This window comes from Drosophila sulfurigaster, chromosome 2R (genome assembly GCF_023558435.1).
Source record: "Drosophila sulfurigaster albostrigata strain 15112-1811.04 chromosome 2R, ASM2355843v2, whole genome shotgun sequence".
NCBI lineage: Eukaryota > Metazoa > Arthropoda > Insecta > Diptera > Drosophilidae > Drosophila > Drosophila sulfurigaster.
This window is the reverse complement of record NC_084882.1, coordinates 27,056,323-27,070,158: the sequence shown is the minus strand read 5'-3', so window position 1 is coordinate 27,070,158 and position 13,836 is coordinate 27,056,323. Positions and strand designations below refer to the sequence as shown.

At 40.8% G+C, this 13,836-nt stretch overlaps 1 protein-coding gene across 1 annotated transcript in view; it reads right to left on the bottom strand.

Moving 5' to 3' along the window:
* Positions 1–13,836, bottom strand: part of LOC133839436 (uncharacterized) — a 60,331-nt gene that overhangs the window by 3,109 nt on the left and 43,386 nt on the right. The window contains 10 exon segments of the mRNA XM_062271000.1: positions 191–352; positions 1,672–1,803; positions 1,868–2,035; positions 2,142–2,319; positions 6,506–6,704; positions 7,148–7,273; positions 7,616–8,291; positions 8,293–10,549; positions 11,502–11,845; positions 12,622–12,990. Coding sequence (XP_062126984.1) covers positions 299–352; positions 1,672–1,803; positions 1,868–2,035; positions 2,142–2,319; positions 6,506–6,704; positions 7,148–7,273; positions 7,616–8,291; positions 8,293–10,549; positions 11,502–11,845; positions 12,622–12,990 — 4,503 coding nt within the window. The 3' untranslated portion in view covers positions 191–298.

The window sequence follows — 13,836 nt, the reverse complement described above, 5'->3', positions numbered from 1 at the left end:
GGGCAAATTAGTTGTTAGTAGCTTTGTTTTAGTGTATGGAATTGTTATTGGTATTTTCAGTGGTTATTAAAATGGCATTTAACTAGCGAGTTATACAGAAAGCTGCTAATAAGGAATTGTAATCGAATAAAATATATTTGATTATCGATATAGTTGGTATATTAAATAAATTATAGATTTGTGCACTTACAATTCAGTTCGTTTTGCTTTTTGGGGGCATGTTTGCAATTATTGTTTTATTTTTTTTGTTTGTGCTTGTTTGGTGTCTTTAAAGTGTTTTCACTGTTGTTGGGAAGTGTTATTCACCCTGCTCCTCCATAATTGATTCACCGGCCCAAACAATCGGACGACCCTAATCATTGTCGTAGAATAGATACACATAGATATCAAAATTCGGTGATCTAAATAGTATTTGACTCTAACCTAAACGATTTGCGATTATACATATGTATACGAGTATTGATGGATTATTCAGCTATATATTCAGCTAGCCAAGATTTGCCATTTTCAATGCATTTCATGTTGTTTTGTTGTTAATATTATTTTTTGGGAGATTCGATAAAGCAAGAACAGCGATTCGGGGAATTAAATGGCTGACTAGTATTACGAATAAAGTGAACGAGGATGATAAATGATAAAGTTACGAAATTACGATATTACGAAACTACACATGCAAAACATACTAGAGAATTATATGGAGTTTAATTGGTAATTGGTTCGGGGTAGTTGGGGATAGAGAAACATACCTATATGAGTATTGTACGAGTCTATAAAAAAACTACGTTGAAGTTGTATGCTATGCCAAAAACGTAACGGTAACGGTGATTTAAGGTGACTTGCGATAGGTTTTGTTTTCATAATTTTTGTTCTTTTCAGCGGTATATTTTCGGTATTTTTTAACGATTTTAATTTTGATTTAAATGTTCTTTATATAAACTTTACATAATGGAAATTTGGTAGTTGCTGCCTCAGATCAAAGTATGTGTTATATGTTTAAGTATGTATTCGTGATTATACCAAGCGATTCATTTACAGGTGTGTGTGTGTGTGTATTTGCGAGAGTGTGCTTTTAAATTTGAATTCTTTTGGTCTTTTTTTTTTTGCTAACTCAAAACAAATGCAGTAAATGTTTATGTAATCTATTTTTTTTTTTGTTTTTGATTGATAATAAACTATTTTTGTTTGGAATTATTTTTTTTTGTGTTTTGGTTTTTTGTTTGTGGGATTAATTGTTGTGTTTGTACAGATGTTTTTGTGACTGACTATGCTACAAAAAGTTAACTATTTTTAAAAATATTTTTTGTATTTTTTATAGTATGCAATTTTTTGGCATTATTGTAAGTATAATAAATTTTACTGAATACCAAACAAAATGTTTGCTACATAAATGTATGTAAGTATAAGTATATACGTAGTATAAATGTGCAAGTGTTGTTAGTGTTAGTGTTTTATAATATTTTTTTTTTTGCTTTGTTTTTTTGTTTTGTTTTATCAATTTGCAAGTCGATCTCATTGAGTGGTTTAGTAGTATTTTTTTGTACGTTTTCATATTTGAGTTTTGAAAGTTTTTGATTTGGTTAAGTTTTTAGTTGAGAGTTAGAGTTTGAGTGAGTCGAGTGAGGCTATTGATGAGCGCCTAGAGCCTAAACCTATATTAGTGGGACAACTGACCAGTGAGGTGGTGCCAAAGAGTTTGTACCAGCCGATAACGATATTCGATAGATTCAGATCATCAAGCATTATCTGTGCCACGCCCATAAACACTTTCTTTTCAATGCGGCCGTAATCGCCCCAAACGGTCACCTGAAAAAAAAATCATTATTAAATTGTATTCCTTGCCGATTACATTGTGAAGTCATTTGCTCACCTGTAGGACACAACCGTTGTAAGGTTGTTTGAATACCAATTGCTGTTGATAAAGCGGATCCAGTGTTCGACGTGCTGTCGATGTTTTCATCTTGTCAATGCAACGTTTGCCCGATACCAGATACACCTTCACATAGGGCGCAGGCAACATCTTCGATGAGGGTTTTTGCTATCATAAGATACGAAAGTTAATCAGTATTTATTCTTACCGTAATTTTTACTATATTTGTAATATATTTAATATCGTTTTTTGCATATTTATTTAGTGAACCAACCGTAAGACCCCTGGCACGTATGACCTCCACCTCGAGAAAGCCCTTTTGATGGCACAGCGATAACTGTATGTCACCCAACGAGGGAGCGCCCAGCACTTGGCGACCCACCAATTGTCCGGGTCCTAGACCATCCACAAACTCATTAAGGGCTCCATCATTACGCAGTGAAGGCGAAAATCTATAGTTTGATTCGATTTCGATTGTTTTTGTTGTTGATAGAATGATAAGCGACTTTAGTATAGTTTCAGCAAAGATCATATATTACACAGAGTTTATTGAAAATGTCATAAAACAAAAAAGATTAGTTGTAGATTTTGAGAAAGAAAGAATTTCTTACAGCCCGATTCCAGAGTGAATAGACGATCGATTGAAATCGAAATCGAAATTCAGTTTGTGGAACCAGGCTCATTATACACAGGGAGTTGTAGAAAGACAGTTAAATTGTTGTAAGTAGTTTTGGTGGCTTGTTTTGTGGTTTGGTTTTACGACTGGTTTCGTGGATGGGTATGGTAAGTGTGTGGCTGGTGGTTTGAATATGTACTGACAGAGTGGTGCACAGGAGAATTCGATAGCATGCAAGTGTGTGTATGTGGTTTTTCAGTTTCTGCAGTTTGGAATCAAATTGAAAGCCAATAGAAATCGGAACAGTTTATAAAGTCATTTGCCGATAAATGAACGAGATATATATGGGTTGGTTTATAGTTCGCCATAGAGTCAAATAGTTTCGGATAAGTGGTACATCAAAGGTGCCGTAGTTTAAAGTCTAGGTGCCTAAAGGTCAAGAATTTAGCATATGTTCTGCTTTTGATTTTGTTTTTTTGTTTTTTTTTGTTTTTTTTACACACATCAAATATAGCTGGAAACACGTGTTATATACATATTTATGGAAATCATACGAATACGAAAATAATGTTACAAATCAAATAATAATGATAAGTTTAAATACATATTTTGGTACAATTTTGATAATACAGAAAGAGACACTGAGAATATTAAGTGGAAATTGTAGAATGGAACGCAAATGTTACGTTGGAATAAAAGTACATTATTAAGGATATACAAAAATGCAGACTGGCTCAACGATATCAAGGCGCACACAGTTACGTAGATAAACAAGAAAGAGAGATGCCGGCAAGAAGGACACAAAGAGTATAATAAACATGTTGAAAGAGAGACACACAGAGAAGAGAGAGAGAGAGAGAGAGAGAGAGAGTGAGACAGATGTGTTATAGTCAGGAGCACATTATGCAATAGAGTAAAGAAAAATATATATAAATTGAGAGATAGAGAGCGATACATTTAGCCATTTACAAGGCATTGAAAATGGAACTTGGAGAGAGAGTTAGAGAGTGTGAGACAGACAGAGAGCGAGAGAGAGAGAGAGAAAGAGAGAATCAGAGGCAAAGAGAGTTCGCATGTCATATAGTATTTTATGTGGTATTTTCTTAGTTTTTTGTTTTGTTTTTTTTTTTTGTGATATTGGTTTTGGTTTTTGTTTTGTATTTGCCAGAAACTTACGATGAACCCTCGGAGCTAGAGATTGAATGTATGCTGCCCGCGCTGTAACGGGTAACCGCTGGCACCGGCGGCACCTCCACAGATCGCTGGATGCTGCCAGCGGAGCCGCGCGACTGCCGTTGATAATATGGATGTGGTGGTGGTAGTGTGATATGATGGTGACTAGTGGAGGAAGTACTCGCGCTCGAGCTGCCTGAATACTGTGCCTGATATTGGTCTGTCGAGAATATGATATACATATAGTACAATACGAATAATATACACAATGTGAGAGAGAGAGAGAGGATATTCAAAACTCAAAAATGTACAAACAGCAGCAACAAATGTGTAGTTGATTTTATTTTTTTTGTGGTATTCAATTTCGGGTATCTTTTAAGTGAAGTGGAGTAGAGTATGCGACGCTGGCTTTGGGCTGAACCTTCTCCTTTTCTTGAGCTTGACGCTGGGGCTCTGGGAATAAACCCTGACTACATAGAAATTATAGGCACAGATAGTGAAATGAACTCAAGAATATAGAAAGAAATTATAGCGAAGAATTCAAAATCAATCAATTAATGTGATTATTAGCTCATAGAATACGTAAGTATTTATAGTAAGGTCAAATGTGGGAAATCATAATCATAATGTTAATAATAAGTACACAAATTCGTAACATTTAGTTCATTATTTATAATTGTTATATTTCGTTATATGTATGTATAATATGAGATCAGTTTTCTCATGTGAACTCCAATTGAAAATACATTAAGTTCATTCTTTTTTTATTTGATTTAAGTTAGGAGCTGTACGGCACCAGATTTTATTGTACAAGTTAAAGTTCATTATAATTTTAGCGGCTGCATGAGAAAACAGATCTACAATTGACGTCTGAACTGCGGCTAACGTTTATCGCCAACAATTCTATTGGTTATATATGTTCCACAGATTTGCATTTTGTGTCTACTTATAGCATATAATTTAGCTGTATTTTTCTGTTGTTGTTGTCATAATCAGTTAATTTTTAATTGCTTTTTGATGCCAATTTTCAGAGATGATTGTTGTGAACTTGTTGTAGTTGTGTATGAGTTGTTAATTGTTACTGAATTGTTTGTTGGTTGTTTTAGTGTTGAATTTTTGGCTTTCTTTGACAGAGCTCCCTGTATATATACATATGATAATATCAAATTGTATCGCAAAAAAACAGAAAACTTGTAGAAAACAGATGATAAACATTAGTTCAATTGTTTATTTTGTGGGCGGAGATTGAGTTTTTTTTTTAAATTCCTGGCATGCAAATTCACATGGGATAAGTTAACAATGTTTTGGTATTCGGTATCGATACTTGTATCGATATCGATTGCTTCGCTTGGCTTGGCTTGACTAGTGTTGCAAAATGCAAGGCACATGTGTGTTGCAAAATACGTCGAAAAGTACAGGTCGTGGTTAGTCAATGGTGAAAAACTCTTACCGCATAACTGCAAATAATGTATTTCATGATTTGTTTGTTTGTTTGTTTGATTTTTTTTTTTAGCTTAGCTTGTTTATAAGGCTGTAATAGATTGGTAGCTAAGTAGTAGTAGTTGTAGTAATAGTATGTCTGGCAGTTGTTATAAGTAAGTATTAACTCAATGCATGCAAATCGAACAAAGTTCTAGATAAAAATGTTGTGTAAATATGTATGTTTAATTTTGGGTTTTGGATTTGATTGAAATTAATATATAAGAGTATTACGTTCATAAATGGCATTAACAATATTAAGTATTATTATTTAAGAAACAAGTGGCGTTCTTTTTAAATGTTTGGGGTTAGTTAGTAGTATTTATTATAAACAAATATTTGCTACAAAAGTAAAATGCATTACGGATTGAGTTTTGAGATGCTCCCGCGTAACAACAGTGAGCGTCAACAGTGTGCGGCCAATCACACACACGTGGCGAAAGCTTTGCGATGTCGGGCATTTGCTGAACTGGAAAAAGCTTCTTCTTTTTTTTTGTTATAGTTTGTTTTGAAAACAATAAAATGGATGCTGGCAACTGCGAGCCAGGCAAAGCTTTCGCGGTGTGCATGACGCCCTTGTGGGGCAAAATTCCTTGGTATATAAGCCTAAAAATACGTATCGACTTTGGATTGTATATTGGTTATTTGGTTGATTGGTTGGTTGGTTGGTTGGTTGGTTGATTTGGGTGGGTGGTTGTTTTGATTTTGGTTTAAAGGTTGGTTTATAGCGCTCGTGGGTTAACAAAACGAAAATCGAGTAAATCAAGAGAGGACATTGCCTTCAGCGGAAGCGGCAGAGCGAGCTTTTGACTAAAGCTTTTGCGTAAAAGCTCGTCAGAATAAAACAGAGTATAAGATAGATATAGAGCGGAGTGAGAGAAAGAAGTAATAGAGAGCAAGAGCGCGCGATAGAAGGAGAGAGAGAGTGAGAGAGAGAGAGCGCGCATGTGTTTTGCAAATTGAAAAGCTCTTAAAACTAAAAGTCCTGTATTATTTTTTTTTCTTTGTTTTCGGGTGTGATTCTTGTTGTCTAACTAATGTTTATCATCATCGTAATTATCATCATCATTGCAATAATTAAATATCATTATTTAGCAATTGCTTTGTTTTTCCAGCAAAAGGCAACAGAAAAACCGAAAATGGAAAACGACATAAATGATAAAGTGAAATCATAAAACTGAAATCATTATACATAGTATAGCATAGCGTAAAATTGAGAAATATTAGCTAAGTAGACATAGTTGTAGTAGTAGTAGTAAGAGTAGTAGATAGAGTGTCTCACAGAGTGTGAGATAGAGATAGATATATAGAAAGACAGTGAGATAGAGATAGAGCGAGTAAGAGACAGAGTAAATTGGACTTGTGCGCACCTTTCCCCACCAGCGCCATCGCCGAAAAACTGTTCAATTGGGTCCGCCTCCGAGGACGAGCCACGGGAGAGGCCACCGCCGCCCGCTCCTCCGCCCGAGCGCATCTCTCGCGTGATATCACCAGGCAGCACCTCTTCGCTGCGATGCACCGTGAACGAGTTCTTACCCTTCTTTCCAAAGCCCATACGTCTTTTACGACCTTTTGAGTATGCCATTTTAATAGTATTTTTTTGTTTTTGTTTTTTTTTTTTTTGTGGTTTGTTTAGAGTTAAGTAATTTTTTTTGTTGTGTGTTACGATACCAAATCATAGTAGTAGTTTGTTAGTAAGATTAGCATATATGAATTCTATGGTTTTTAGTGTTGGAAAACGCAAAAACTTTAAGCATTACATGTCTGAAAGTGAGTTTGAACTTTTTTTTTTGTTTTTTTGAGTGTGTAAAGTGTGAGAAAACCAAAGATGCTGGACTAGCTTATGAATCGAAATACTAGAATGAAGCTTACAATGCTTTCGTTATCTGATAAATTAGTTTTGGTTTTTGTTAATCTGATAAAATCTGATTATCTGATGGTCAACAAGGCAACTGAACGAGAACTTTTATAAACGAACGGCATACAAAAGAAAGGTAACAAAATTGTCATACCTGTTGCCGATAGCTGCGACGTCGAGTTGGATTTCTTGCCCATTCCGCTGCCACCTTTTGGCGAACGTTCCTGATCTACGTTTCCAGCTTTCTTTCGATCTGTTGTCGTATCAGAGTGGCTGCCATCTGTGAAGTGGATTAAATATGTATAAGGAACATTAAAACTTATAACTAATGGAATTAGGAACGCAAAATTTCAGGTTTGATATTGATTAGTGAAATTTCTTGTGATTTGATTAAATAAAAAACATGTTTGCATAACAAAAAATTATTACACTTAATTATGAATTCAATCTTTAATTAAAGATTATGTATTCATTTAATGAATTTGTAAATTATTTTTATTTCTAGATATATTTGAAATGATATTTTGTGTGTTTGCCTAAATCAACTTTTTTGAATCACAAATATTGTTTTGGTTCAAGATTTGAATTTGAAAATCAATAATTTATTTATATACAAACTCACCAGCTTTGTCTTCAGCATCGCCGGTGGCGTCGCCCGATTTGGCGGCGCCTGGTTCGCCGGTGCCATTTTTATCTTTATCGTACTCGCTGAAATCGTCATCGAGCATCGCATCGATAGCATCCCAATCGATAACATCGAGCGGAGCATCCGCATCCGCGTCCGCGTCGTTCGTTGTTGTTGCGTTTGGTTCATTCGTGTTGGTTGTTGTTGTTGTTGTTGTATTTGTGGCAGTTGTTGTAGCAGTCGTTGCCGTTGTTGTTGTTGTTGATGATGATGTTGTAGTCGTTGTTGTTGTTGTTGTTGCCGCAGCATTCGTTGCATTCGACGATGTGTTTGTTGTAGTTGTTGTTGTATTTGTAATGATATTTGTGCATGTATTTGGTTGTTGTTGTGATGTTGCGTCAAGGGTCAAGTTGTTGGCGTCGTTTGTTGTTGTGGTTGTTGTGTTTTGTATTGATGATGGGGCACGTTTATTGGGTGATGCGACACCATGATGTTGTTGTGGGGGATTTGCAAAAGAGGAAGAAGAAGCATTATTAGCATTATTACCATCGACGACGATATTACCAGCAGCGGCAGCAGATGTTGCACCACCGCTCCCACTACTAGATTTCGTCAGTTGTTCCGATGCCGTTGCCATCAATCCATTGACGATGGCGATGCCTTCTTTCCCTTTTTTGCCTAACTGACTGTTGTTGTTGTAGTTGTTGTTGCTGTTGTTGTTGTTGTTGTTGGTTGTTGTTGTTGTGACTATTACTAACACTACTCGCTGCTTGGCTATTGTTGTTGTGTGGATTGTTGTTGTTACTGTTACTGTTGCTGTAGTTGTGATTGTTATTGTAGTTGTTGTTGTTGGTGTAATTGTTGCTGTTGCTGTTGTTCAGGTGGTTGCTGTTGTTGTGTACACTGTTCTGTGGCCCGCCCCCAACACCAACCCCCGAAGCCCCAACGACACCGACACCGACCCCACCACCGACACCAACTTCCATGGGCGAAAAGTTGTGGGCATTTTGCGCACTCGGCGGATGCGGCAGATTGCGTCGTCGCTTCATATACGGAGCTGCCGGGCCATACATCTTCTGCTGGCTGGTGCGCTGCAGATCGAGCGACATATGATTGCGCGCATCGAGTCCCCGTCGATGTGGCCCCCGAAACAGAGAGGGAGCAACACCACGTCGCGTCCAACCCACATCCGAGTCGTAGGTGATCGTAACGATCTTATCGTCGGTGACCAGGAAATGTGAATGACTCAACGGATTCGCAGCATCCACATTGGCGCCCATATACGACTGACGTATGTTCGTCTCGGAGCCGTAACGTCGTGAGCTGGGCAATTGTCCGCCCATCTCTTCGGGATAACCGGCCATGTCGAGCATCATATCGGGTGGCATCACCTCGTCCTCGTAGCGTATGCGTCGACGACCCCAACTCTTGGTGTGCAAATCGTCGTAGTCGAGGGACCGCGATTGTCCCTCGTGGAACATGCGACGTCGCTCGAGCTTCGGTTTCTTGAGGATCGATGTGGGTTGCGCCCGTGCGGTGGCCTCGGCAATGGGCACCGCCGAGACGAGGGCGTCCTCGCTCAGCTGTCGGGACAGACGCAACACAGATTGTGTGGGCAGCGATGGGGGCGTGGCCAGCTGCGATTTGGCACGACGATGCGCGGTCGGCGTCGGTGTGTGAACATGATAGGTGGGCACCACGCCCAAATTGAGCTGTGGCCCCGTCAGACCGCCCAGGAAATGCTGATCAACGCACTCGCCACACATCGTGGGATCCATGGTGGGCAGCGAGGGTTCCGAGCTGCTCGGCTGGTACATGGAGAGCGAGGGACGCCGCAGCAGTTGCTCGGCACTGTAGGGATACGCAATGGGCTGGTGCTGTGGATGTGGATGGGCATCGGCCAGACAACAGGGATCCCCACAGGCGCCAATTGCCAGACCGGGCGTGGCGAGCGCTGTGTTGGTGGACAGGACGACGGGCTGACTGCCGTTCTGGCAGTGACTGCAGCTCTTGTCCAGATGATCACGCACATAGCCCACATACGAGCTGGGCGAGGAGGATACTGTGTGGGCGTGGGCGTGCGCGTGGGCGTGGAGATGGGCGTGATCGTGGGCAGGCGTGGTTGCGGTTGCGCTCGCCGCTGAATTGGAGCTGCGAAAGAGATTCATGACGGGCGTGGTAATGCGCTTGAATTGCTCAAAGCTGGGCAGCGGCATCGCATAGGCGTTGTTGCTGTTGTTGATGCTGTTGTTGTGGTGGTGGTGGTGGTGGTGTTGGTCGTTGTGGTGGTCATGAGTGGTTACGGTGGTGGGGGCGAGCGGCCGTCCGTTCAAGTGGCGTCGTTGTTGCTGTTGTTGTAGTTGTTGGTGGTGGTACATGTCTGGCGGCGGCTGTATGAATGTTGTTGTTGTTGCTGTTGTTGTGGTATGGGGCAAATGAGACGATGGCGAATAGTAGACACCATGCGTATGCAAATGTGGTTCATGCGACAGCGGATCAAGCGACAGCGACAGCGACAATGGCGTCTGCGTCTCCTCCGCCACCAAAGCTGGCTCCACAAAGAACTGTTCGACCAGCTCTCCGCTATTCGTATCCGTCACCAGCACTCGCTGTGCTGTCATTGGCAGTGCACTTGCAGCGTTGCCACTTGCAGCTGCTGCTGCTGCACATAGCGCCGCTGTGTTGGGAGGCGAGTCAGCGGCAGCCAAGGCGGCCAACTGTTGCAGCTGCTCGAGTTGCTCCAGCAGCAGCAGTTGCTGGGTGCCGCCACTCGACAGATAGTCGCAGTCATCCACCTCGATGGTGTTGGCACGGTGGTGCTCAATGGGGTGGTGATACACCTTGAGGCCGGTGACGGGGCCACCGCCAACGGTGCTGCCCAGCAGGCTGTGGGGCACACCGCCGAAAAGATTGCGCCAGTTGCGTGGAAAGCTGACGATTATTGGTTGTGGTTGGTGGTATCGGTGGTTGTCATTCGTTGATTGGTTTTGGGTTTGGTTGTGGTTGTGGTTGTGGTGAAGTAATAGTGTGTAGTGTGTAAGAGTTTCACATGCAGGGATAACATGCGGCGGGCATTTTTAGCAGAGTGGTGAGTTTTCAATGTGGTGGGTGGTGGATAGGTTTGTGTCCAAAAACGAACGATCGTTAGCAGATGCAAGCGATGGTTTGCGTCCGAGGTCGGCGATAGTGTGGTTTTGTTGTTGTTAAGGTTGTTGTTGTAGTTGTAGTTGTTGTGGTGAGTTCCGAGTTCACATGTGGCGAGAGTCAGTGTATGTGTGCAAGCGTATGTGTATGTGTGTGTGTGTGGTGAAGAGCACGCAAGAGAAGCAGTGAACACAAAAGCGAGAGCGCGCGTCGATTTTGAATCGTTTCGATATTTGTTTTATTTGTTTGTTTCGTTGAATTCGAATAACGCAAAAAAATAAATGCAGAAAAGAAACTTTATGTTTTTCGGATTGCCTTTTGCATTTCTTGTATACGTTGTGTTTTTCTTTTTTCGTGTTGATTTTGAGTGTTGTTGATTTTCTTTTTTTGGTTTTTGTTTTTGACAGAGAAAGAGCGACAGCGAGATACAAAGAGAGACTGAGAGAAAAGAGGGTGGGAGAAAAGCGCGCTCTTCTGATTCGCTGAATGGAACTGAATTAGAAGGGCCTAATTAACGGGTTAATTTTGGATTTTGTAGCGTCTACTCGAGAGAAATATAATGCATCCAATCCAGTATGATTATGTACGTAATTTCAGCAGATTTTTGTTTATTTTTTTTTTGTTTTTGGCAGCTTTGCTTGGCATGGCTTTGGCTTTTGGCTTTTTTGGCTTTGAACTTGAACTTTGAAGCGGACGCGGTGCAGCACGAGGCGCCGAGTTCAATTCTCGGCTTACTCACCTGAGTCCACGCGATGTGCGCGGCCGTTCCGATTGCGTTGAGAAGGCGCTGGACGTCACACTGACCACCGACTCCATGTCCGAGTCACCAAATTCACCCATGAAATCTTTATCCGGCGACAGAGAGTGGCGTGGCCGCATTCGTGTGTCCATCGACTGCAGATCGCTGTCCGACAGTCCGGTATAGTGGCGTTCCCAACCGCCCATGCCGGTACTGCGATATGTAGCCTGATGGTGCGGCTGTCGTGTCCGATGACGTCCAAAGCGACTGCCCGAAGCGAGGCGCTCGTCAAAGTCCTGACCCAGTCGATCGCGCAACATGGCGCTGCGCGAAGTTTGTGGTACCTGGAATGGAAATTTCAATTTGGGGAAATGAGTTTGAAGAAGTGTAGTAACTCTCTAAGACGGGATGATTGCGTACTGATCATCGACTGATGGGCTTCAACTAACTCGATACTGACTGAAATTTAATGGGTTTTACGGAGCAGAAAACTATGTAAATGTATAGTTTTAGTTCTTCGATTTTTCAACAACTTTAAGAAAATTATTATCTGTACAAATTTCGATACTCTTGCTACAAAATTACTTTTGCTATTTGATTTATATCGATTTTTGGAGGCGGAAGTAGGCGTGGCAAAACTTTGAAACAAACTCAATATGCGAGCAAGCATAGAAAGTGTTGTCGAAAAAAATTGTATCTCCATCTCATATAGTCTCTGAGATCTAGGTGTTCATACGGATGGACAGACAGACAGACAGACAGGCGAACGTGGCTATATCACTTCGGCTATATACGCTGATGAGGAGATCATACTTTTTAGGGTTGGAGATGCTACCTTCTGCTATTCTATTACATATATTTCCTGAAGGCACAAATTTATTATACTCCTCTACGGGTAAAAGGAACAAGACTGATTTAATGTAAAAGCAGCAATTTACGAAAAACACTCTAGATTATTTGCATTCAAACGTCTGAAACTATGGATTTTTTTATTAAATCTAAATACAATAAATATATTTATTCTACTCTTCTTTTGCTCATTCGTTGGAGTTGTAATTCGAACTTGTAACCAAATAGTTTGAAATTCTTCTAAAGTATTAAGGTGCTTAGAGTTTCTTACCTGTGGCAGTTGACGCTTTTTGGGAGATCCCGTGGGCGTGGCAGTCGCTGAGCGCGATTGGAAACGTTGCTGCTGTGCCGCCGCCGCAGCCGAGCTGCCGCCGTAAGCAGCGGCGTTGGGTGAACCGTGAATTGGAAGCACTGGATAGTCAATGTAACGATCGTCGGGGGGCGAGAGGGAGCCTCGACGTGGACTGCTGCTTCGATAGCCGTAGCCAGGCGCACCGTGCCCCGACCCGGATCCGCCGCTGTGGTAGTTATCGCTTGGTGCCGCCGAGTGGCTGCGCTGGCTCAGGCTCATGCCACCGGGTCCAATGGCAGCGCCAACACCATTACCGCCACCTCGTCTATAGTAGCCCGTGGCAGAGGCCTGCAGGGGGAACGATGCAGAAAACGATGTAAACTTAAGTATGGTGGGAGAAGCAAATACAAAAGGGGCGAGATCAGAATGCTCTGCTCTGCATTCCAGAGCCGAATCCTGTAGAGCTTACGGTCTAAGAGGCATATACAAGTATATGTGAGAGAGTGGAGAGAGTGGTTCTGAGTTTCATTCAAATTAATTCAAGTGTGTGTTTAGTTGTTGGTTAACTGTTATTGTTTTTGGTTACTGCAAACTTCTACTGGAACACGGATAATAGTATGCGTAAGTTGTAAATTTAAATTCAAGTTTTAAGTTTTTTGTAATTACAAGTCAAGGCATAATTAGCAAGAGTATTTTTTTTTTTTTAATACAAAATCAAGGTAACAACATGGAAACAACGCTGCTATCAGTTCAGGAACAGATCTCAAGATCGTGTTTGGCAAACCGATGAAAGCGTCGCTTTTGCATTTCAATTAGTTAGTAGTTGGTTTAGTTAATTAGTTTTGAGTTTGAATTAAAGAGATTAGCAAAAATTTGAAATTGAAAGTGCAGTTTAATATTGGCAGGTGGGCCTAGCTAAAATGGGGTTAAAGGTGAGTTCGAGCTAATAGAGATAAATGTATAAATGAGATACTGATGAAGGAATTTGCCAGGTTATTTAAAAATTTACAAACTTCCACGGATGAATGAGATTGATTCAAGGTAAGCCTGACAAATCTAAGAAGAGATATATCACAGAAATTGTAATTGAAAGTAAATCAAGAAATATCTGACTACAGGAAATATACCTAATATTCTTATTTAAGATATTTTATGACGGACAACGATTACTTGAAGATCGTAATAGAACCCTAG